Source organism: Micromys minutus (assembly GCF_963924665.1).
Source record: "Micromys minutus genome assembly, chromosome: 1".
In the NCBI taxonomy this organism is placed as follows: domain Eukaryota; kingdom Metazoa; phylum Chordata; class Mammalia; order Rodentia; family Muridae; genus Micromys; species Micromys minutus.
Genome location: NC_137969.1, coordinates 244541858 through 244567972, shown reverse-complemented (window position 1 = coordinate 244567972; position 26115 = coordinate 244541858). Strand labels below are relative to the sequence as shown.

General features: G+C 44.9%; 1 protein-coding gene across 2 annotated transcripts in view; it reads left to right on the top strand.

Moving 5' to 3' along the window:
• FBLN5 (fibulin 5) overlaps positions 1-26115 on the top strand; it is a 65927-nt gene that overhangs the window by 27039 nt on the left and 12773 nt on the right. For both annotated transcript variants that reach the window (XM_080936289.1, XM_080936288.1), the window contains exons 5-7: positions 16532-16654; positions 19310-19426; positions 22866-22985. In XM_080936289.1, coding sequence (XP_080792415.1) covers positions 16532-16654; positions 19310-19426; positions 22866-22985 — 360 coding nt within the window. The remainder of the gene's footprint in view (positions 1-16531; positions 16655-19309; positions 19427-22865; positions 22986-26115) is intronic.

The following is a 26115-nucleotide window of genomic DNA, read 5'->3' as shown; positions in this document are numbered from 1 at the left end:
AACTGTGGAAAAATCTTACAATATTTTATATACACACAGATCATATGTAACTTGCACACAAGCTGGAAGCCTGTACCATGGACGCAAGAAGCTAGCACCCAGGGCTACCATGCACCTCTCACCACTGCACCCTCCTCCTTCCCCAAAGTCTTCCAAGATTCTCCTGTGTGCTGTTGGCTGTGGTTATCATTTTACACGACTGTATACTTCTCCATTGAGAGATTAGACTGCACCACAGTTCATCTTCATTCCTGTGTCAAAAGTTCTTTGAGTTGCTTCTAGATCTTTGCTATTAAAAAGAATGATGCTGTGGGCATTTTATTTTCTGGCCAGGGGTTGTGTGTGAGGGAGCAGCATACTGCAATGCTATAAGACACAGCACTTTCAACTTTGCATAATAATATTACTTTTTTTCAAAATAGCTATACAGATCACACCATAAGCAGCGGTGTGCGGGGTATAGTTTGATCTGAAAACTTACCAACATTGATATTGGCAAACTTGTTCATTTCTGCCAATCTGGTGGTTTTCTTTATAAATGGTACCTAAAAGCAAACAAACAAACAAAGCAAAATCCCAGATATTCTCTTTGTTGCAAATGTATAGAAACACAGCTTATTTCCAAGTATTGATCTTATGTTGAGATGGCTGGTGAAATTCTGTCACCCTGTCTAATCCTTGGTAGAATTTTTTGGCTGTGCTGACAATTACACTAGCCAAGAGTAATGGATGCTTTTTCTCTTATAGTATCTTTTTAAATTATTTTTCATGTTTTCTGTACTGGTGACTTTTTAGCATTAAAAAGGGTAGGTGGTGACAGTGGGCATTGTCTGTCTCTGGTAGTTAAAAAATATTAAAACAGTTAATATTTCATTATGAAGAATAATGTTTTCTGAGTTGTCTTTTTCTGGCTCAAAAAAAAAAAAAAATCATGATGAGGGTCAGGACGGTGGCTCAGGGGGTATAGTACTTACCCTACAATTAGGACTGGAGTTTGGACTCCCTTCACTCCTGTAAATGCAGGCATGGTAGCTACCTGTATTCAGGCGGCAGACTCTCAGGAGGCAGAGACGGGGTGGGGAGGTGCCTGGAGCAGGGTTGCCTGGATAGACTATCTGAATCAGCAATCTTTGTGTTTAAGTGAGAGAATGCCTCCATATATAAGGTGGAGACTGTTTGAGGATGACACCTGACATCACACTCTGGCCCTCACATGTACACATACATGTGCATACCATATACACATATGCACATATGAATAACACACATGTATCTATGTAAAATCATTATGTATCTCAGTGATACATTACTTGTGCGTGTGTTCATGCACACCATATACACACATACCATATACACATATGGTATATGCATGCACACCATATATGAATATGCACATATGAATAGCACACACATATATACATGCAAAATCATTATGTATCTCAGTGGATAAAAAAAGAGTGGGTGTTGAATCAAATGCTTTTAATGCAAGTATTGGGATAATCACACACTTTGAAAATGTGCTTGTATGATTACTTCCCTTGGTAGGCTTGTGTGCCTGTCCATGTGTGTTGTGTGCATGTGTGGCCATGTTATTCCCACAGCTGAAGCCTGTCGTCTCCACGGTCACTCTTCACCTCATTTTTTGAGACATTCTTTCTCTGAATCTGGAGCTTGCCGGTTTATCTAGACTGGCAGGGTAGTAAGCTCTAGGGAGCTGCCTGTCTCTATCACCCAGCGCTGGTTTATAGACATAAGCTGCCATGCCCAGCTCCCTTAACACGGATCCTCATGTTTACCCACCAAGTACTTTTCTGAGTGAGCCATCTTTCCAGCCCCTGGCAGGTTTTCTTGTTATCTTCTTTGTATGTCCATTTCTAAGATAACCACCTTGTTCATGACATAGCATAATTTGTTTAAAATATCTGTCTGATTTGTCTGGCTAGCACTTTGTTTAGGATTTTGGACAGCAATATCTACAAATAAAGTTGCCTCTCACATTCCTGTTTTGAATTATGCTGGCTGATTCTGGTATCATATCATCTTGATAGAGTGAGATGTTTTTTTTTTTTTTCTTTCTTTCTTATTCTCTGGAATGCAAAACTGATCTATTCATGGAAACTTCATTAGGATTTGCCTGTAAGATCACCGAGGTCTGGTATTTGTGTGTGTGTGTGTGTGTGTGTGTGTGTGTGTGTGTGTGTGAATGGGAAGGTTTCAGCTGCCAATCTAAATTCTTTACAATTATGGGGTAATTTGACTATTTGGACTTTCTAGTCTCTCTTTTTTTCCAGGCATGGTCTTACTATGCAATGTAGGCTTGGCTCAAACTCACTATGTAGTCCAAAGCTGTTCACAAACTGGCAACGCTTCTTGCCTCCGCCTTCCGGGGGCTGGGATTCCAGACAGGAATCGCTACATCTGGCTCTTAATTCCTCCCTCAGGAGTTTTGCAAAGTTATGTTTTTCTAAAGATTACTTCATTTATGTTTTTAGATTCATTTGAATGAACTTTTCCCTTCATTCTCTGAATGATCTTTTTATTCCCTGATGCAGCCAACATTTCTTTTCTATGTTCATTTCTACTATTTTGTCATTAGTTTTTTCAAAAATATTAATTTTTATTATTTTGAATTGTATATATGGGCATGTGAATACCCCAACTTGTGGACGCTACTGCCATCAGATGACCTGGAACTGGTGGTCCAGGTGGTTGTGAGCAGCCTGATGCCTCTGGCAACTAAATTTGGGTCCCTACAAGAGCAGCACCACAGAGCTGCCTCTCTAGCCCTGTAACCCATTTTTAAAAATGACGAATGTTGCCAAGTCACAGAACAATTTAACCATTTTAAAGAACCAATCTCTGGCTTTGGTAAACTCATTTCTCTTCTAGTTTTCCCTTCTTTTGATTTTTCTCTGTTGTTATTTTTCAAAAACATTTAAAATTGTGTAGGTGTGTGTCTGTGTATAGATAGGTAGGTGTATGCCCATTGTGTGTCTGCGTATAGATAGGTATGTGTATGCCCACTGTGTGTCTGTATAAATGGTGTGTACATGCCCACAGAAGAGAGCATTGGATCCCTTGGAGCTGGACTCCCAGACATTTGTAAGCTGTCTGCTGGTGCTGGGACCTGAGCTCAGGTTCTCTGCAAAGGTAGCACATGTTCGAGACAGCTGAGTCTTCTGTCCTGTCCTCTGCTGTGATCTTTAGTGTTCCCTTGTTAAGTGTTGTTTTTCCCCTTTTATGATTCCTCCGGCTAGGGACACAATTCATTAACTTTAAATGTTAAACATGCTCTTTATCAGCACTTGACACACACACACACACACACACACACACACACACACACACATTCTACCAGTTTGAATATACAGTTATATGTTATTTAACAATGGGAATACATCCTGAGAAATGCGTTGTTGGGGAAATTTTGTCTCCATGTGGACATTTCAGAGTGTAAGTACACAGGCCAAGATGGGATAATGTCTTAGTTACTTTTCTATTGCTGTGAGAAGACACCATGACCAAGACAATGTAAAGAAGAAGAGCAGCACTGGAGTAATAAACATCTTAAATCTTGACACACAAGCACGAGGCAGAGAGAGCTAACTGGGAATTAATGCTAAGTGGCGCATGTCCTTCAAAAAGACCAAATTTCCCAGTCCTTCCCAAATAGTTCCACCAACTGAGGACCCAAGTATTTAGGTATATGAGTCAATGGGGGGCTGCTCTCATCCAAGCCAACACAGATAGCCTCCTCTGCAAATGCACTACATGGTTCAGCCTGTTCCCAAGCTACCAACCAATATAGCATGCCACAGTACTGAATATTCTAGGCAACTGTAACACATATACATTTACCTACACCCTGTGGGCGAGAGGCCATAAGTATTTGTCTACCCAAATCTAGATAGGTACTATAAAAACACAAGGGACAGGGTGGGCGGAACCGGAAGAACTCTGGTTCTCACTGGCTCCTGCAGAATCTGGAGTGTCAAGGCTGTTGAGTTGATGCCATCATTGCGGAGTCAGAGTACACACCAGCCAGTCTAAGGCACTGGTCCTCAACCTGGCAAACTCCTTCCCCTAGAAATACTTATGTCTATACAACAGCAGCGAAATTACAGTTATGAAGCAACAACAAAAATAGTCTTATGGTTGGGGCGTCACCACAACACGAGGAAGTTTATTAAAGGGTTGTAGCTTTAGGAAAGCTGAGAACCACTGTTCTAAGGAAAAGCTTTGTTTCATTTTAAATAAATTATTAAAGAGTTTTTTTTAATGCAAGGTGTATTTATTTATTCATTCATTTATTTATTTTTAGCTCCATTTCAGTCTTTTGAACACAGAATAATGTGTGTAGTCTGTTGTCAACTAAAATGCCATTTTGTCATATGGCATACAGCATTTTCATGCTATTAAGATCAAAGAATGTTTCAGCTTTTGCTGTGATTACATCTTAGTCTGTGACGTATATAGTGGTGAGTTTTTAAAATCACAGTTATTAGAATTTATATTTTTCATATTGATTTCCACTTAATTGTACTCTCATCAGGAAACATGGTCTACTTGACACAGATTATGCGATGTTCACTTGGGATATGTTTATTATTTTCATGTTTGTAGTGCCCAGCCTAGTACCAAGAACATAGAATTTACTTGGTGAATGTTTGCGGAGACAGGGAATGATGAGGTCTGTTAGCCATCTGTCACACACATCTTCCTGAAGTCACACCAGCCATTTCTGCTGCTAGATTGAATTTAGAGTAGCCTACACATCCACAGACATAATGACGTGAAGACCACCCCCTGCCCTGCTCACTTCCTTGGTCTTTGGTACCAGAAGCAGACACAGAAGGTTTGCTGCTTGTAAAACTGTTGTCTTGAGACTCTACCGCAATTCTTAAACATCAAAGATTTAGATAATGACCCACTTATTTATTGTATGACCTGCAGAGTGATAGTTTTTCCACAATGGCAACAATTCTATGAATTTATTTAAGATGGCATGTCCCCCAGTAAATCTCTCTCTCTCTCCCATTTTGTGTGTGTGTGTTATGTATATATGTATGTATGTTTGTATGTTATGTATGTATGTATGTGTGTATGTTATGAATGTGTTTACACAGATGAATTCATGTATGCATATAGACATGCTTGAGTGCATGTGCACGCGGAAACCAAAGGCCAGCATTGCTTGCCTCCCTTAATTACTCTCCACGTTAATTATTTATTCATTTTTAATTTATTTATCTGAGACAAGAGTCTCTCCCTGAATGGGGAGTTGATTGGCCGGCTGGCCAGCAAGCCCAGCTTGTCTCTGCTGTCTCTGTTCGTCTAGTGTTGGGTTATGGACACACATCCCCATGCTTGCCTTTTTCATGAGCGCTGGGGATCTGCACGCAGTCTCTCATGCTTACTCAGCAGGCACTTGACCAACTGAGCATCTCCCCGGCCCCTCAAGGGAATCGCTCATCTTGTTGAACCCCCCAAACTCAGGCATGATGCTTTTATTTTATTTCTTTTTTTTTAAAAGAAGAGGGTTTGACATCAACCTAGTTAGCAGCTGGCTAGTTAAGCGGTGATGTCTCCTACTTGCCTGAAAGGATGTGAGTGAATAAAACTCATGAAGAGCAGTAGAAAAAGAATGGAAATGCCAATCTGTCCAGCACCTGTCAGTACAGTTAGTAATGAAGGAGTAATGTGAAGCTCTGGCTGAGAGCACATTTCCGTTTATGAGTCAATAACTACTTTGGCATATTAATGTGGAAAGAGTAAATCAGTTCTATCTTTTTAGCAGCCCATTTTGAGATGCCTGTCAAACAGGTCCAGAGAGGAGCCCGTAGGGAAATACTGGGACATTTTGATTTCAGAACACATCCTAGGAAGCATGACAGTGCTTATAACATATATTAACACATAATTACATATTTGTATACAATGTATTAACATACAATTAACATATACTGGCATTGTGGTAAGGACTTGGCTTACAGTTGATCCTACCAAATTACTATCGTCATTAATTCTCTTTATGCATGAAAAAAAATCAGGTTTTAGAATCCCTCAGAATTTGTTTTACATTATGTGTCTAAAAAGTGAGGGTAAGAGGATTTGAACCAGTTCTGGCCCCAGCTTCCCTGTGGCCATATATTAATATGACATATGTTAATGTTTTATATATATATATATAACACATATTATATGTTATAAAACTGCATTATAAAACACCAAATACATATTTGTACATAATATATAAACACGGCAGTGCTTATAACATATTTATTATATATTTATAATGTATATACATATATATGTTGTAAAAACTGTATCATAGAAACATAACCATGTTTCTATATCACAATGAACTTCCTATATTGTAATATATTCATATATTGTGCTCACCCCCTCTCCTATTCCCCTCTCCCAGCTTCTATGAGGGTGCTCTCCCTCCCACTCACCCACTCCCACCTCAACACCCTGGCATTCCCCTACACTGGGGAAATGGGTCTTCACAGGAGTAGCTGGAGCCATGCCCCTGCCCACCCGTGTGTACTCTTTGGTTGGTGGTTTAATTTCTGGGAGTTCTGGGGAGTCTGGTTGGTTGATATTGTTGTTCTCCCTATGAGGTTGCAAACCCCTTCAGCTCCTTCAGTCCTTTCTCTAACTCCTCCACTGGGGTCCCTGTGCTCAGTTTGATTTTTAGCTTCAAGCATCTTAATCTGTATCAATAAGGCTCTGGCAAAGCCTCTCAGGAGATATTCGTACCAGGCTCCTGTCTGCATGCACTTCTTGGTATCGGCAATAGTGACTGACTTTGGTGGCTTCATATGGGATGGATCCCCAGGTGGGGCAGTCTCTGGATGCCCTTTCCTTCAGTCTCTGCTCCACTCTTTGTCTCTGTATTTCCTCCTGTGAGTATTTTATTCTCCCTTCTAAGAACTGAAGCATCCACATTTTCGTCTTCCTTTTTCTTGGGCTTCACATGTCTGTGAATTATATCTTGGGTGTTCAGAGCTTTTAGAATAATATCTACTTATCAGTGAGTGCATTCCATATATGTTCTTTTGTGTCTGGGTTACCTCACTCAGGATGATGTTTTCTAGTTTCATCCATTTGCCTAAAAATTTCATGTAGTCATTGTTTTTAATAGCTGAGTAGTACTCCATTGTGTAAATGTACCACAATTTCTGTATCCATTCTTTTGTTGAAGGACATCTGGGTTCTTTCCAGCTTCTGGCTATTATAAATAAGGCTGCTATGAACATGGTGGAGCATGTGTCCTTGTTAGATGTTGGAGAATCTTTTGGGTATATGCCCAGGAGTGGTATAGCTGGGTCTTCAGTCCAATTTTCTGAGGAACCAGCAGACAGACTTCCAGAGTGGTTGTACCAACTTATAATCCCACAGCAATGGAGGAGTGCTCGCTCCTCTTTCTCCACATTCTCAAAATGCTCACATAATTTACCTCTCTCTCTAATAGTAATTGATTATAATGTTTGTAGAAATACTGTGATGGAGGCATGCCTGTCACCAAAAAGCAGAGTAGGACAGCACACTGTGCCTGAAGTCCTTTCTTAAGTGGCATCGGGAGAGCCTCCACCATCAGGCTACCACGTGCCTTACCATTCTCCTACCTGGTTACAGTGCCCTGTGTATACTTTGCCCTGCTTTGCATGCCATGGCAAGCCACTGGCTTCTTGGCATCCCTTCCTCTTGTGTCCTCCAGGGGGCGTCCTAGGCCTGCATCAGCTTGGGTAGGCACCTGAGTTCTCAGAGGATCTGGAGACCTGTTTCTTCAAAGGAGGTGGTGTCATGTAGGAAGGTGTCCCCGAAGGATTTGAGCCTGGCTTTCAAATCTCTCTTCCTCTCTTTTCCTCTAGAAGATAGGTTCCCCCTGCTTCTCTTCTTCTGCTAGTCTTCTTGTCTGAATGTCAGTTCCTGACTGGGAAGACCAGTTCCTAACTGGTAATGCAGTAGGGACTTGGCTTACGATTGAGCCACTATTGTTATTAATTCTCTTTATACATGAAAAAAAATCAGGGTCTTAGGGGCTGACAAACAAACCCTCAGAATTTGTTTTACATCATGTGTCTAAGAAGAGAGGGCAGGAGGATTTGAACCAGGTCTGGCCCCAGCTTCCCTGCGGCCTTTTGAACCTAAACTTCAGAGGCCTGATTCTCCCCCACCCTCCATTATAATCCAGAGCTCTTTGTAGCTACTTTCCTTCTTTGTCTCTCTGCCTTCTAGGGTCCCATGCAGTAACCCGTGGGCTGTGTGAGCACAGAGCTGAGATCCCCAGGACACAGCATGGCCACTGTGGACTTCCTTCTGGGATTTAGCTGTAGAGCACAGGTCACTTGTTTATCTCTCTGATTAGGAACAGTTTGTAAAATCTGGAATAAAGCCGAATGAAGACATAGGCCTTGATTCTCAGCCATCAACTTCTGCACTGTGCTAAAACACCACGATGTGCTGCCTTGGCCATCTTCAGAGGTACCGCTTAGCCATGCTGAGTGTATTTACACTGGCGTGGAGCAGACCTCAGATTGTAGAACTCCATCTTTCAACCCGAAACTCTGCACCTATTGATCAACCATCTCGTTGCCTAGAGACCATCCACCATCCACTCTCTGGCTCTATTTGACTCCCACGGACATGTCTCAGAGAAGGGGTCAGGGAGTAAGTATCTGTCCTGTGCAACTGGCTTATTTTGCTTATCAGAATCTCATTGAGATTTCCCCAGGTTGTTGTATGTAACTGCAGGGAATAGCTCTAGTCAGTCCTCCCAACATCCCTAAAACAAGGAGGCAGAGTCTGTTTATTTCCCGTGAGGGTTTATTGTCCTGAAGATGGGTAAGTGTGGGATCCAGAGTTCAAATCCTTCTCCGATCATCATCCACACGGCTGGCTGGAGCATGCGCCTCGATTCATTGTTACACCAAACTAGCAGTGCAAACCTCAGAGAGCAGCTGGGAAGATATGGGAAGGTATTGTTGGTGAAGAAGTCAGTGTGCGTTTTGTATGTGCGTTTTTTTGTGTTTGTGCCATGAACATACATGTGAGTTGGAAGATAACCTATTTTCAGCATCGGTTCTCTCATTGTCTTGGAGATGATCGATTAGGCTAGACTGGCTGACCAGCAAGCCCCAGGGTTGCTTCAATATATCTCTTCAGCTCTGGGATTCAAGCCTGTGCTACAGTGCCCATTTTTATGTAGGGTTCTGGGGATTGTAACTCAAGTCTTTGTGTTTTGAGGCAAGCACACTACCAATTGAGCCATGCCCTGGTTTCATCTACAGACTTATGAGCTATGTAGTTGGTTTTCTGTACTTGGTGCAAGCTCTTGGAGAGCAGGTAAAGCAGTTCCTATCAGAGATAAGAAAGTTGAGATACAGAAGGTCAGCTATGTGTGCAGGTTTGTCTTGGTAAGCAGGTGAGGGAGGGACTGAGAGTCTCAGGGGTGGGAAGGGCACACCTGTAGATTTCCTTACTAAGGAGCTCTGAGGGTAGCCCAGGAGGGAATGTTTGTTGCTGCTGCTGGACTGATTAATTCCTTGGGGGTGGATTTGCACACCTGCATATTCTCACACAAATAGCAGGGCTCACGAGGGTTTTGCTCTGGATGGAAAAATAGATAGGCTTCTACTTGCATCCTAAGGGGTGCTGCTGATATGGGCTTTCAGGGCAGGGAGGGCTGTTAATTTCTCTCCTTGACACTTCTCATAATAAACTTTCTCTGGGATGTTAAGCCTTCTGAGGAAGACAGAGGAAGCTGTATCAGGCATTGCTGTGAAAGTCTGTGCCCTGCCTGATATATGTTGATGTTCTGATCCCTGGTGATGGGACAGGAAGTAAGGTCTTGGGAGGTGATGATGTTTGGACGAAGTCATGAGGGTGATACCCTTTGCTGGGACTTAGAAGGGGACAAAGAACCTTGAGGTCTTTATCCCCTTCCCCACTGAAAAATGGTGGTGTCATTACTCAAGACAGAGCACAGGGAGTGGGGAGCTGGTGTGTGTGTGTGTGTGTGTGTGTGTGTGTGTGTGTGTGTGTGTGTGTATTTCACAGACTGCAACACTGAAAAAAAGCAGACAGGAGTATTCTGGGCATGGTAGTGCATGGCGTTAATCCCAGCACTTTGGAGGCAGAAAGCAGGTAGATCTCTGTGAGTTCCAGGCCAGCCAGGGCTATGGAGTGAGACCCTGTCTCAAAATGAAATATAAAAAGAATGAGGTGGAGGAACTGTGATCTTACAGATTTGGTGAAAAACAATGCCATGTCTTGAAGGAAAATCTTGACCTTTCTCCTGCTTGGGATCTCTGCATTTGGGCCATCCCACCTTGGGGAGTGTTTCTAGCAATTTAGTTAAGATTTGGGGAATTGTGTTTACTCATGGAAAACCCAACACTACCAGTGAACTAAGAGTAGGGAGGGCCTTTCAAGATATGCGCTGCTGTAGATGCCCAGCAGCACAGTAGGTACCCACCTCTACAGGATTGAATTGTAGAGGTGGGTGTGTACTGGAACAGCAATCTATGTGGGTCGGACTATATTAGGAGTTTCATTTAGTTATTTTTAAAGATTTATTTTATTTTAAATCATCTCTCTCTCTCTCTCTCTCTCTCTGTGTGTGTGTATGTGTGTGTGTGTGTGAGGGTGTGAGGGCTCCTGCCTAAGTTAGCCAGAAGAGGACATCAGATCTCACAGATCTGGAGATACAGGTGATTGTGGGTTGCCAGATGTGAGTACTGGAACCTATACTTCCATATCCTGAAGGAGCAGTATGCACTTTTAACCTCTGATCAAACACCTCCTAGGGGACTTAACAATGCTCTAAATTCTCAGTGCATCCATGGGAAGGGGCGGTGATAAGAGCTCCTTGGATATAAGAATCCTCAGATACTCATGTCTCTTATTACAAACTTGCCTAGTATGTGTGCTTAATCTGCTTCCCCACCCAAAACTCAACCATCTCTAGACTGCTTGTGACACCCAACATAACACAAACGCTATGCGAGTAGTGGCTATATTGTGTTGTTTGGGTGGGACCAATGATGAGACAAAAACTCCCTTGATGCATTTCACTCGACTACTTGGGAAGAGATAGAGGTAGAAAGGTTGAGCCTTTGAAGCCAGCCATGGTGATATAGTAAGTCCCCGTTAAAGTGGTGTTGGGGAATAAAGTTGGTACACTTCCAGTTTCTACATGTCCTCAATCTGCAGCTAGGTGAGTCCGTGGCTGCAGTTCCCATGGATACTGAGGACTGAGTTGCTGTTGTAGCCAGTAGGCTTTATCTTAAAGAATTGACTTTTAGCTACTTAACAGTGCCCTCCTCCCCAGTTTATCCTGAGTACTCCCTGAAAGCCTAAACTTATTGTAGGGACACAGAACTCAGCATTTGTCAGAGGAGCATAGCACCTTCTTATGTGAAGTGTAGTTAGTCTCTGAGCCCCATGAGTTGGTGTCACCAAGGAGCTATCAAGTGTACAACATCTCAGAATCCCATTTTAACAAGATCCTCAGTGATTAGTATGTACCTGAAAGTACAATGGAAAGCATTGCTCTCCCACAGATTTCTCTGCCCCAGACTCATTTAAACCACTCCAAAACAATACAGCTCGCCAAGCCTCAATCCCAGACAATCTCACGTAGTCAGTGATTCATGTGGACAGTGTGAGGTTTGGAAAACTCTGTCTGGTATACATCCAAACCTCTTCTCTGTTGATGGACAAATGGCAAGACTTTTATAAGTAGAAATCTAATTTGATTGGCATGCTATTTGCTTTATAGTCTCAATAATGGCCTAAGTCTTAAGACCCTAAATACCATGTCCAGTTTGCTAATCAACAGGTTGATCCTCTTACTTTGAGGACATCTTGACTCACGATACTTGAGAAAACCCTTGCATTGTCTCTTCTGCACAGCAGTGGCCACCCGTACTCTGGCACAAGTCGAATCTACTTGGCCAATTCACTCCCCATTTTGAAAGCAAGCTTAGACAGTTGCTGTTTATCATGCATTCTGTGGATGAAAATAATTACCCCCCAACCAATATGATCCTCATTACTGACATACTTAGTCTCTGTGGAAGATGAGAGCTAAGGCCATCTGAGAACACTCCTCCAACCTCACTTTATGGATAAACGAATAGCATCCAGGGAGAGTCTGGGTCTCAGATCCCAGCTGGTTTCATCCAAAGATGGAAGGATTATTTTGTTGTTGTTTGGGAAATGGACCACACATTTGTTGCCTAATTAGTGGTAGAATGCTTAATATCAAGAACTGAGAAGAGAGCTGTAAACATGGAGGTTTTTTTTTTTTTTTTTTTGACTGCTAATGATCATGCAAGACCATCCGGCACATGGAGTGCAGATGTGCTAGGAATTTAGCAAGCGAGTTCTCAAACGCTGAGGTCTTTAATTAAGCAGGTGTTTGGGAAGTAGGTCCTGTGTGGCTTCCAGGCTTGGCTGGGTTGGGCTGCCTGAAAAAAAAAAAAAAAAAGGCAGTGACCCAGCCCACAGCCGGCTGGGATAGCCTTTCCGCGGAGGTGCAGGAATGCAGTAGTATTATTCTCCTTGTCCTTATCAAACCCCATTAGCTTGGGCAAGGAAGGAACCAAAAATGGGCTGGAAAAACATGTTGTTTCACCGGCTAAAAATCTACTACCTCAGAAATGGTTTCTGCCATGTCCAAAAAGGAAGGTTGGAGCCCCTGGGAAGGTGTGGACGTGAGGTACCGCTGGACAGCTGTTGCCCAGCAAGAGTATTTCCCTTTGGCCGACGGCTTCTCTTGCACGAGAACAGGCACGTTCAGCGGAGGTTCCCTAAATCAGCTTCGCTTGTTCACAGAACTGGGGCTCGGGTGCAGAAAGGGGAAATCCCGACCCGGCAGGGTTGAGGGGTGCTGTGGAATTCTGTGACACGTCTCTTCATGTCTCAGCTGTCTGGCGTCCTAGAAGGACTTCCAGACGCCAGAGTGCAGAGTGGAAAGTGGGATGCCGCGGAGGGAGCGTCTGCCATTTTCCTCCTCTGGACTCTCCCACTGCGTCGTGTGTGTGGGCTCTGAGGGAGAGAGGCTCTGGGCACACAGCACAGTGAGCCTCCGTGCCTGTTAAATTCTAGACCACGGCCTACAGGAGGCAAAGGCCAGGCTTCTCCATCTTCCATGGTTGGTAGGAACTACTTGTCACTGGCAAATAAACTGGAATGTTTGAGCCCCGGTTCTGTGGTAGGCACTGGTGCTGGGGTGAGTATCCTTGGTAGTCTAACCATCTCCCAGCAGCCCGTGAGGCAGCCGTCTTAGCAGCTATTAACACCAGCAGGTTCCAGGAGAGGTGTTTGGTACAGTCTGTACTTCCGGTTATCAGTACAGGAACCGGGCCAACATTTATTAATGCCAGTTCCTCAAGTTCTTACTTTCGCACGACAGCCATTTCTGAAGAGGTCTCAGTCCACTGGGTTTTTTTTTTTTTTTTTTTTCCCCTCTTAAACGTTGATGCTGTGAGTATGGTTCAGAAACTGTTCTCCCTGTGGCATGGGAGAACCATGAGTATTCTGTTTTATCTTTTAAATATTGTGTGTGTGTTGTATGTATGTATGTATGTATGTATGTATGTATGCACGCATGCATGTATGTTTACATCCTCTTACTTCTGTATGTTAAGGTGCATATGTGGAGGTCAGAGAATATCTTGTGTGAGTCCATGCTCTGCTTGTACACACATACACTCCCACACACTCACACATACTTATATACATACTCACACATACACAATACACACACACTCACACACACATACACTCACACACACTCACGCACACATACTTACACACACATATATTCACATACAGACTCATACACACACACTTACACACACACTCATACATGCTTACACACACACACACACACTCACACACACAAACTCACACTCACCTACACCACACAGCATAAAGAATGAATTCATGAATGAATAAGTGTACTCTCTCAGCATTCTTTTCTCTGAGGAGCCCATTCCTAACTATCACTCGGGAAAGGAAACAGATATGATTACACACAGGATAATGACACCTGCTCAGGTTGCCATAACTCGTGCTTTTCCACTGATGCAGAAAATGACACCCTGCCAAAGAATGTCCTTGGAGCCATTCTATGTATTTTTCCTTCTGCTATTTAAGTCAGATGTATTTAATGTAAGCAATTCAGCTCTGAGCTAGACTCTGCAAAGCCTCCTTCACCCCCTTGTGGAATCACAGACTGAACATTTTCAGTTTGGGTTCCTCCGTCAGGTGTGTAAGCTGACAGTGCTTTGCAGGGTGGTGGCCACTTTAAAATTTCACATTCCAAAATCCCGTCAGTTAGTTGGCTGAGGAAGCCTGGCTGGGATTGAACAGTGTTCTTGTTTCAGGGATCTATGGATCTACTGAGTTCTCAAAACAGACTTTGTATAGAGAGGTCTATTTAAAACATATAATAAAAGTTACTTAAAGTAAGTGAAGATTAAATCAAAACTTTAAAATTAATTGTGTGTGTTCATGTGTGTACATGTGCATGCCTGGGTGTGTGTGAATTCATGTGTCTGTATATGTGCCACTTATGTGTGCATGTGTGTGTGCATATATAGGAAGTTGTGCTATGTCGTGGAGCTCAGAGGACAAACTGTGTGAGTCAGTTCTCTCTGTCCACCATATGAATTCCAGAAATTGTTAGGGATGGCAGGTACCTTGTTTATTAATGACCCATCTTGCTGGCCTTACATTCAATTATGTGTGTGTGTGTGTGTGTGTGTGTGTGTGTGTATAAAATCATTGAGTACAGTCTTTAGTTTGGTAGAAAGCAGTAGAGTTTTGCAAAAGGACAAACTTAAAAGGTTTTGTTTCCAGACTTGAATGCTGTGTGTGTGTGTGTGTGTGTGTGTGTGTGTACAATAGACCCATGTTGAAGTCCTATATGTCCTCCTGAGATCAGTGTGCTGTGCTTGGTTTCTATAGGACTGTTCTGCAGGCATGCTGTTTATGTTACATGTCACACAAAATCAGAGGCTTGGGGAGTTGTCACCGTGGCTTTCTAACTGCTCCTCACCTCCTTTTGGTCACATTCACTTACCATTGTCCTCAAGGCAGGGACAAGAACAGAGACTCCCAGGTTTGTTCCCAGGGTATAATCACCATCCATCACTCCCTGCTGGGAAAATGTAAATATGTCCTGGCGGCTGGTGGCATTATTTATTGTCATAAGCTTGTAAGTGGATTGGGACAGGAGTGGCCACTGGCCAAGCATTATTCCCTGGCTCCCCAGGGAGGCTGGGCTGTATGGGCAAAGCTGGGAAGAAGGGGAAGCAGAGTGGTAGGGGCAGGAGTTTGCAGCAGAACTGAGCAGGGACCTTGTCAGGGTGGAATGAAGGTGCTACTACCTAGGACCAAGACTCTTGAGATATTCCTGCTTAGAGCAGTGATGATTGGGCTCTCCATGGGACCCAGACACCTTGACACTTTGAAGTCTGGAAGGGATTTATCCCTTAGTGTTGGCTTGTTGTGGTTAGTGGATTGTCATTTAACCTGAGGACACTGCTGCTTACCTGGTTGAGTATTCAGTTCAGCTGTGCTGGCTTCCTGAGGACACAGCATGCCAAAACCAGTGCTATCTATGCAAAGGCTTGTCTCAAGATGCTCACATGTGGGGTCTTGGAACCTCCTAGCTCCACTATATACACGCAAACATATTATCTGTGATTGAACTCGGGACCTCAGGCACGTTAGACAGGTATTCTATGTCCTCAGTCCAAAGATGCCGTTTGAGTGGATAAGGAGAAAGTCTGACATTTGCAGCATCAACAGGCACATATGCAAAGTGGGTTGTGGAGATGGCTCACTTCTTTGGATAGTCCTTCGTGCGTCTTCTTGGTCCCTGGTGTGTCCTCCATTGTCCCCACACAGAGAAGACTTGAGTCAGGCAGGAGGAGGCATGGGCTAAGCTTGTGGCTAAGTGTTTTAACACTTTCTCAGCTCTGTTTGCCCAGCTGTAAAGTGGGCTCGCCATGTCCTGTGAGGATAAATGTAGGGTCTGACAAACCACACAGTGAATGGCAGCTCTCAGTGGTACTTCTGACTTGCTGCTGGTCCATTTGGCAGAGATAGAGAGAAGGTGTTGATGAGCAAATCCAGCTGCCATCTTGAAAGAGGGAATGGCAGGAAGGGCAGGCTGGAGAGACCCGGATCAAAAGGAGTCCTAGCTGGTGGTATACTGCACGTTCAGAGCAGGTTGACAGAGACTGAGAAAGATAAAGAATGATGAACACTGTAAACGGCCGTGTTTCCTCCCCTATGTGTAGTTCTCTGGGCAAAGCCACTCTAGAGGCCAGTGTGTCTCAGAAGTGCCCATCAGGGGAATCCTCTGCTCCTGGTGTAACCCAGTGATCTTATCAGCAATCTCTCAGCTGAGACAGAGGCACAGCTTGCACTTCCCGTGTCTCCAAGGCTCTTGGATGTGAGTGGCAATCTCTGGAATCATTTTTTGTGTATATGTGTGTTACAGATGTGGACGAGTGTGCGACAGACTCACACCAGTGCAATCCTACTCAGATCTGTATCAACACGGAAGGAGGATACACCTGCTCTTGCACTGATGGATACTGGCTTCTGGAAGGGCAGTGCCTCGGTAAGAGCTCCTCAAGCCTTCCAGAAAGAAATTCTGGGGAGTTGATGGTTGTCATGGATACAGTACAGTGTGGGAACTATAGGAAGGTCCAGGTAAGTTTTTCTTTGGGCGTGTATAGAAAGCCATAAAATGACCGCACATGTGTCACCAGCCATTAAATTAAGTTTCCACCATCATTGGCATCTTAGGTTTTTGTTTTGTTTTGTTTTGTTTTTTTGAAACTATATTTTAAGGGATTTGGCATAAATTTGCTTAAATCTTCCTGCCTTCAGGAAGCTTACAGCTAAGCCAGGAAGTGGTAGAAGTGAGGGTTATTCTACCCTGGTAAGAAATAGTCCCAAGCCAGGGGAATACTTTGCCTAGTTACAGAAAGGTTTCACATCTCAGAGCTGGATCAGGAGAGCCAGCGCCATCCTTTCCAGCCCTGATACCTGCTACTCCACTCTGCCCACCCACAGCTGTGTCCTCTCCAAAGGTGTCAGTCACCACTAATTGACAGTTTTATCCTTTGCAAATTTTTTTCTTATCCTCTGGTTTTGCATTTAGCCAAGTTGCCTTAAAGTTAAATTCAAGCAACAGTATAGAATATATACATCTGACGTAGAAACAAACAAACAGCCAAAGCCCAAACTGAAAAACCTTTCTTCCAGGCCTCTGGGCTGAGGCTGACTTTGGGTTTCCTTGTGACCTATCTGAAGAGTCCCTGAGGCATGATAAGCTGCCTGGTCTTGGCCTGCTTCTCCTTTCCAGGCAGGCACAGAAGAGCTGATGCTCATGGGAATACGATGGTCCCTATGCATTAAACCAACCTCTGCTCTAATGGAAAATGTGATGCTCCTGGCTTGAATGTCAGCCAGCCAGTGAGAGGGAGCTATTTGCACAGGAACTCCTCATGTAGAACTCCAGAGCTGGAAAGGATGTTCAATATTATGTCATCTAACTTTTATAGAGTTGGAGACAGACTCAAAGAGGAGGAACATTTTGGATAAACTTAAAACAAGTTGGGTCTAATAGTGATGTCTCTGGCTTTTCCAGCCAGAGTTTTTTCTTACCACAAAGGGCACTAAGATGTGGGGGAGGGTACACGGGCTCATCATAGACACATAGAGGGCAGATCTGTCCGTCTCAGAGATGCCAGAGGATGTTGCTTCTCTGCTTGTGAGGATTGTTCTCTTCTGCAGAGGACTCTGGAGGGATGTTCATTGCTACATAACTTGCCTACATGGCATGGTCCATTAGTGCTCACATCTGACAGGGACCTTTCTTAATTTTTGAGGATCCCATGCCTTCCGTTGGCTGAACACTTCTTTCTCTTTAACATGTTGGTTCATGGCTACCCACTATCCCTTCTGTGCATAGTTGGAGACCTTACCTTTTCTAGAAAAACGAAGGATAGAGCTTCTTTGCTTCCTAAAGACTCCCTAGGAGAGGGTACCCTCTCTTCCTCTGGTGCCTCTCCAGGCACTGGTGATGTTCCCAGCTGGGTCTTGGGAGGACCAACTATACAAGTCACAATGTTTTCCACCTCCGAGGAATGTGGTTGGGCCAAGTTAGAAGCTAATGGGACAGAGACGAAACAGAATCATAAGGCAGGGCACAGAATCTGGTGAAGGATATAAAATAGGCAGTGGGTTGAGCTGGGCTGGTGGTGGAGGAATTCTTTCTAGAAGTGGGTAGTGGAACCTGAGCACAGAGATCAAGGTGTGAAGAGGGCTGTCTATGTGTTTCTAAGAGCTGAGATTCCAAGGAGGGGGCATTAAGCTTCTACAGCACAATAGGGATGATGTAAGGCTCCAGTCAGATCAACTGGTCCCAGTGGAGCCTGTGTAATCAATGACTCTCTCCTCTCAGTGAACAGAAAATGGTGTTTTTCCTGGAGACACCCTGCCTAATAGCAGTGGGTTGTCTAGCCCATCACTTCTTTTAGCCCAGGATGTTGTAAAGTGCTTTTCCAATGATATCAGGCTTCTCATAGGCTGGGGCATGTTACGGGGAGGCCACTTGGCACAGCTCTGCCGGAAGCATACACTCCCCGCCATATTGCTACTTTCAATGGCTCAAAGGTTCACATCTGAAGATTCATGTCCACTCCAGAGCCAAGATGAGCACAAAGATCCTTGCATCTCCATCCTCATAGATCTTACTGTAGGACTGCCCAGCTCATCCTGATGGCCTGATGTCCTGTTCCTGCCATCTGGACACAGTCATTGTTAATGGAGCTGGCGGACAGTGCACCAGAGTGCTCCTGCTGATTCTTTGTATATGCTAAGCTAACTTGTTCGTGTCCCGGGTACTGAAAGGATCATAGAGAACCATCATATTGAGCCTTATTGCTGCATACGAGTTGAGTAGGTTCTGAATGAAAAACCATCTTGTGAAATATCCCAATCAAAGCAGAAAAAAACGTTGCCACAAATTTCAGGATAGGCTCAGCTTTCATGGATCAGAGACTGTTTGGGGAAGTAGAGGTTTACAAGGATGCTGAGCACTGGGGTCCAAAGGGTTCATCCTTCCTGAAACCTAGTGGGTCAGTCTTACCAGCCACCTCCTTTCATAGCCCTTTCTGTCCCACTCTAGAAGAGGAGGACAATGATACTAGGCCGATGGTGGCCTCAGGGAAGAGCCCTGTCTTAGCTTGCCTGCATTTGTTTCCAGATATTGATGAATGTCGCTATGGTTACTGCCAGCAACTCTGTGCCAATGTTCCGGGATCCTATTCCTGTACATGCAACCCCGGTTTCACCCTCAACGACGATGGAAGGTCTTGCCAAGGTATGTGGCCTGCATGGTAACTTGGACACAGTATGATACACTAGATTCAATCTCTTTCGGAGCCTGACAGAGCCTGACAGTTAATGTTTGCAAAACGCATGACATTAAGGTGTGTCCGCACTCCTCATGCCGCATTGCATTTAGAAGCCTGACACTGGAGCCCGCGACGCAGAGGCAACAGCTCTGAGGATTTCAGAGAGTAAGGCATGGTTATCTGTGAGAACAGCAGCGTGGGGCTTGTGATCTGCCTGGGACTCTGTATCTGCTATTGGGAGTGGCTTTCAAGGCTCCTGACGCCCGGTGAATCACCAAGCAAACACTACACACCGTGCAAATGTGGGCCGTTTCCAGAGCTCCCTCAGGAATTTTTCCTCTGCTCTATATCAAGAGTACCTATTACCCAGCACAGTCAAGGGTGGGTTACCTTTCGTGATCCCTCAGAAGGCTCCACAAAGTAGATTAAAATAAAGATACTTTCTGGTTTTCGCTCCATCGTTTCCAACACTAATCTATAAGAAAAGCAATCATGGTTTCTATTGGAAGGCTTCTGCTCCGGAAGTCAATGAAGGCCGTAAGACCCAAAGAACTAGTGTAAGCCATGATCTGGACTGAGTTCCACTTCTGGCTCCAGCCTCCAGTCCGCAGCAGGGGTCTGGATGGAGATACAGGGGGAGGCCTCTGTTGGAGTCTGCCTCTGGGTTTCACAGGCCCGTTTCCTCGTCACACAGTTTGAGTGAGTTCTGGCATGCGGGCCTCTGGCCAGCCATTTAGAGGATATTATGTCTCCATTAGTTTAATTGTATCTAAATCACTGGATAAACAGGAAGGCATCAGCCTTCCAGGGTTTGATCCTGGATTCTTTATGGGGCTCCTCTAAAGCTGGCCCCGCTAATCGTTCCAAGAAGCCCCTGCCTGGGCTCCTTTTGCAAGGAGTGGTAACTTTTTTTTCTTTTTTTTTGTCTGAGAACAGAGCTGGGCCGGGAGTTTGAGGAAATAAATAAAACAGGGCCCTTCCTTCCCACCGGAGCAGGGAGCAGGCGTCAGGCTCCCTTGCTGTTGTGATAAGCTGCATAGGGCTGATGACAGTTTCTTGGGGCCAAGGTTGGGGTTGGAGGTGCCAGCCCAGGCTTTCCCTAGGAGGCTGGCACGGCATACTCAGGCAGCACTTAGGTTTGGACATGGGCACTTGGCCACCAGGATATTGCATCAGCAGGCCCGACAGGTCAAGTTTTTACAATCTTGGCACCTCCTGTCTCCTCAAAGCACATGTGCCTTGTTACCTTCACTGGCCCTATCAATACTCTCACGGACAGGAGAGTGTTTGTGGCCATGATCCACAGATAAAGAAACTGACTCACACAAAGGTAAAGCCACTTGGTCAGAGTCAGGTGGCTTGATTGTGGCAGAGTTGACAGGAAGACCGAGGGCTCAGTGAGTCGGGGCACCTTGCCCTCAGGATTCAGGCTGCTGGCCAGTAAGCCTCATGAGTCCTCTGATCTCTGGGCAGAGCCGTGCCAGCCTGCCTTGGTGCTCACGCGACCATGCCTGGTGTTTTCCGTGGGTGCCGGGGATCAGAACTCAGGTCCCCATGCTGACAGGACAACACTGTTTGGACTGAGCTGTTGCCTCAGTGCCCCCACCCTCGGGATTTTGAAGTAACCACTGGAAAATCTGGCAGAGAGAGGCAGTTAGGGTGCAAGGGGTTTAACCCTTTCTGTTCTATCAAAAGTGGTTTTGCCCTATGGAAGCAGTATTGAGCCCCTTCACCACCAACTGGCAAGTGTCTGAACAGAAACTGAGGACTCCAGTCCCAAAGTGCAGCAGCATTGGGCTGTCTAAGCTGGTATGTGGTTTAGTACACTAGGGACATGCTTCTGCCCAGTCCCACCCCTGTCTGGATGGAGAAATGCCCAGTCTCCCATGAGTGGCGGGTGCGTGGGCACTGGGGCAGCCTGGTATCTCACCAGACCCTTTCTACATGGCTGTTCATTTGTTTGTTTTTCATCTTAGGGCTCCAGAGTTGGCAGGAAGCAGGCACTTTGTGGGCATGGGATTAGCCTTCCCCTCTATGAGGCCCCTCTAAAGCTCCTTACCACAAAGGCCTTCACTTCTGAGAACACTCTAAGCTCTTTTCAGAGCCTTAAGAGGCTTAACTGGACTTGTGAGGTGGAGAAAAGCATCTCTTAACTAGAAGAGCCAACATAGGCATGTGACAATGTGACATGTGGGAGGAGGTGCTTGCCAAGGGTCAGTTAATGCCAGCGTCAGAAAGATCTCCTTCTCTCTGTCCCCCACCTGGATGAGCTATACAGAATGAGTCCTGTGGATTGTGATGAGGTTCCTGACTCACAATGTGGTTCTAACCAGGCCCTTGTTAGCTCGTGAACTGGGCAGATCTCTTAACGTTCAGAAGCATCAGAATTGATTTGCTGATGTGCAGTTGATCCAGAGTACAGAACACTGATGCAGGCACACTACCCCATTAGTATTGACATGCAACCGTCACCTCACTGAGGAGGAGGCATCTGCCTTTACTCACTGTACTCTTTCTAATCCTTTCCTTTACCTAACACGGAGAATGGGGGAGGGGCAGTGGTCTGAAAGCAGAACTGTTACAAGAAATAACCAGTGAGGCTATTTATTCATAATAAACAGGTTCTCAGAATTGCTGCGGTGATTTATCTGACACAAGTCAGTGAGGGGGCGGGAGGTGCAAGTCAGAGTTGGGAAAGAGTGGGTTCTGCCTGGGAACTCTGTGGGTGAGGCTAGGAGAGCGGACTTCCTGGTGGGTGCGAGTGTACACACACAGATGCCATGTGGGACATGTCCATCTCCCTTCTGGCTTGCTGCTTAGAAGAGAGCATACAGAGGCTCTGCTCTTCAGGGTACATGTTGGGGATGGTCCTAGTTGCTTTCCCCGTGGTTGTGATGAAGCATCCTGATGGAGCAACTTAAAAGACAAAGGACTTAGGGTTCAATGCTACAGTCCCCCCCCCACCCCATCTTGACAAGGCAGGAGGAGGGAGCTGCTCACGTGGCGCCCACAGTTAAGGAGCAGAACGTGGTGAAAGTGAGGTCTTGCTTACTTTCTCCATATATTCAGCCCAGGATCCAAGCTCGATGGTGCTGGACACTTCAATTAATTTACTCAACATAATCCCTCTCAGGCATGGCCAGAGGTGCATTCCTTATAGGAGTGCCTGAAGGCTCATCTGGATCCTGTGAATTTAGTTAATACAGTCTCACAGAGCATGAGATCTTGGTCTTACAGGTCCTGTGTGGGGGATCCTCGGTGCCTGGGAATCTGGGATCTTGGTGATAGATCTTGTTGCCAATTCATGTTTCTGCCTCATTTGTGTGTGCAGTTTTCTGTTTGTTTGTTTTTGGTTGTTTTTTTTTTTTGGTCACATTAATAGTGGTGTGCTTTGGTTTCATACAGACGTGAACGAGTGTGAAACTGAGAATCCCTGTGTTCAGACCTGTGTCAACACATACGGATCCTTCATCTGCCGCTGTGACCCAGGATATGAACTTGAGGAAGACGGCATTCACTGCAGCGGTAATGGGCCGGCAGTGGAGCTGTCCACCTGTTCAGAGATCCGGGGCTGGGGCAGGGATTTATCACAGGTGTTTCCTTTGGTTTCCTGGTTGTGTTGTCTAGCTGGAGACATTTTCCAGTGTCATGGGATCATAACCACACAGAACAAAGATGAGTCACTTCCTGAGACGTGGAGTTCAGGCTTACCTTCCTGGTTGTCTGACCTTAATGAAAAGCCAGTGTCTGGATCTGGGGTGGTGTTGGTGAGAGGAAGAACTCGCCCAGTTTTGCCAGTTGATCTGAGAGTTATCTGCTTTTTCCTAGAACTGGACCCAAACATGAAAATGGTATAGATGATATTTATGGAGGGCTGTGATCTAGGGGTTATTGGTATTACCACTAGCTTAGAAGGACAGTGAGTAAATTAATCATACACGTACATGTATATACTTCGGGAATGTAATCAAATAATCACAGTCCAGCACTAGCCTGCAGTAAACAGGTCTCGGGTCAGTGGATAAAAGCCCGACAGTTGAGTGTGTGAATCTGAGCGATTTATTCCCAGAACATAGCTGTGGTGGTTTAATTGACTACTTAAATAAGTTTCATCTAAGCCCAGGTGCTATTCTTCTCTTCTCAGGCTAGTTTCTTAAGCCTATTGTAATTATCTTATTAACTTCTTTTCTTTTCTCCCAGAAAGTTAAATTCCTAGGTACTCACAAAAACCATCATGAAAGTTAGCACTTTTTGGAACTAAGAAACTTATTTTATTTATATTTATTTAGTCTGTGGCATCCCATACAACACAGATCCATGAGCCCTGTGTCTCTGTCTGTTTTTTTGCACATTTTTTTTTGTTAAAGTAGAACCATCCCACCAGTTTTAATGTCCTCTGCAATTGTAAATTAGTTCAGTCCACATTAATAATGTTTCCTGTGATTTTTTAAAATAAAAGTAGGCACGCTCTAGGTGTAAAAATTATCCAGTAGAATGCAATGAGTCCCAGTCTTGTGTTTCATCGTAACAGGAACCCACCTAGGCTGTGGATGAGACTTGTTTACCAGCTTCCCTTGGGACTGGAATGTTCTCGGGTCAGAGCTCCGAGAAACAAATGGTCATCTCTCTCCGGGGTCAGGTCATCCTCAGAGACACAGGAAGCAGTTACAGCGCCTCAGCCTGACTAAATACCAGCTCCCCACACAGAAATAAAACACCCAAAGGCATGAAAGGCCTCTTTCTTCCTCTTTTTCAATTCCCTTCATGGCACTCCTTGGGGAGTCTGGGCCAAAGTACTGAGAGATGTGGAAAGCTTTGCATTATGGGATGGGACTAGTACTCTCCCCAGAATTACCTGAAATCCCATAAACATTCATTGATCACTATCAGAGCCTTGAGGTAGGGACTCTGTAGCCAGATGGAGTTGGGTTCAAACCCTGCCTCTGTTAGTCACTACTTCCCATGGCCGAGGAACTTTTTAAGGCTCAGTGTCATCCTTGTTAAATAACTATCTTTATGGAGTGGTCATGAAGACTAGACAAATTGGCCATGTTCTTCAATGACATGGTCTTAATACATTTTCCCTAAGTATTAGGGATTTTGGACTTCATGAGAAGCTCAAATCCTTTCTAGTTTGGCAGGATATCTCTTTTGATCCTGAATGACCTATATACTTCATGATCACTGGATACCACCTTTTACTGGGAATCCTGGCTCCAGCAGGCCTTGTAGACGGCTAGAAGTAGCCTAGGGACTGTGTTTTGTGCACTTTCCCTAGATACTGGGATAGTTACTCTTAGTTGGCTCTCAGAGCCGCGGTAGCCCCTCTTTGCAGCACCAGATCCTCCTAAGCCTTGTCCCCATGTCCTTCCAGGATTTGCTAAGCCATGCTGATAGTAGAAATGAGATAGGTTTTCACATGAAAGAATAGAAATGGCCTAAGATGTATTTCCTGCCAGCCGCCTGGCTTCTATTTCAGCCTTTCAGTGGAGGGTGGAGCCACAGCCCTTTGTGGGGGAAAACTTTTTGGGATTTCTGGAATTGCAGCTGTTAAGCCAAACCAGAGGGTAGTCAGTTGGGGACCCTCTTTCACCCAGTAGGAGGTGGAGTGAGCTTTTTCCTCCTATCCTACACTGGAGCTAACTTTGCTGGGGTATCTCTCCCCCATCTGATGATTTTCCATCCTGAGCAGCTGAACTCAGGGGATGTTACCCATCATGTGCATCACATCAGAGTAGCTCTGAGATGTCACATTCAGATCTATAATCTCCTATTTAATCATTTGATCTATGGACTTGGTCTAGTTGCTGAAGTCCCTTTTTAATTCAAATTTGAATAGTCATAACACTTTCTCAGGATTGAGCTGGGGATGAAGTATGATGTGACATGTTGAGCATTTAATGCAGTGATTGATACCCAGCAGGCCTCGCGACTTGATAGTCATCACTACTAACATCTAGTAAAGGAGTTAATGGAACCTGCAAACCACACAGAAACAATTGATGGCATGTCATGATGGTCTGGAGCTGGAGTCCCCAGATTGCTCTGCAAAGCTGGTTAGGGATTAGATAGTACTGGGGGTATGCTAAGTCCAGTTAGTGGAGTACATCCTAAATCCACCCATCAGAGAGATGGGGTGGGGGGTCTCTTCTTGGATAAAGAAAGCATTAGTCATGTGATATGTAGGTTCTTCAAAGACCAAGTGACAGTCCCCTTCATGCCAACACTCTCTCGGGGTGGTCTGTAAGTTACAGAGTAGTCCGAGGACATGTCACATGGGGAAACCATCGAAGGCAAGTTTTCGGGAAGCAACAAATGCAAGCAAAACATGTTTTCTTTGGCATGCCTGTCAAATGAGGCGAAAATGGGGCCTGCACTGCCAAATTCTGTGTGTGATCAAGAGCTGGCCTTCCTGGAATGCCTGCTCCTATGTCAGCTGCCAAGGTCTATGCAGAGTAATGGTAGAGCAGCATTGTTTGGATAGTGCTGCCCCCTGCCCTCCTCTGCAGGATGGCTCCAGGCTGGCTCCAGGCTGCTGTACCTCTGTTCTAAGGAACATCTGAGGCAGTCAGGCCGCCAGAAGCACTGTACCTGCTCTGCTCCTTGCCACAAATAACAATGGGTGTCCTCACGGGGGCCCGGGGGGGGGGTAAGC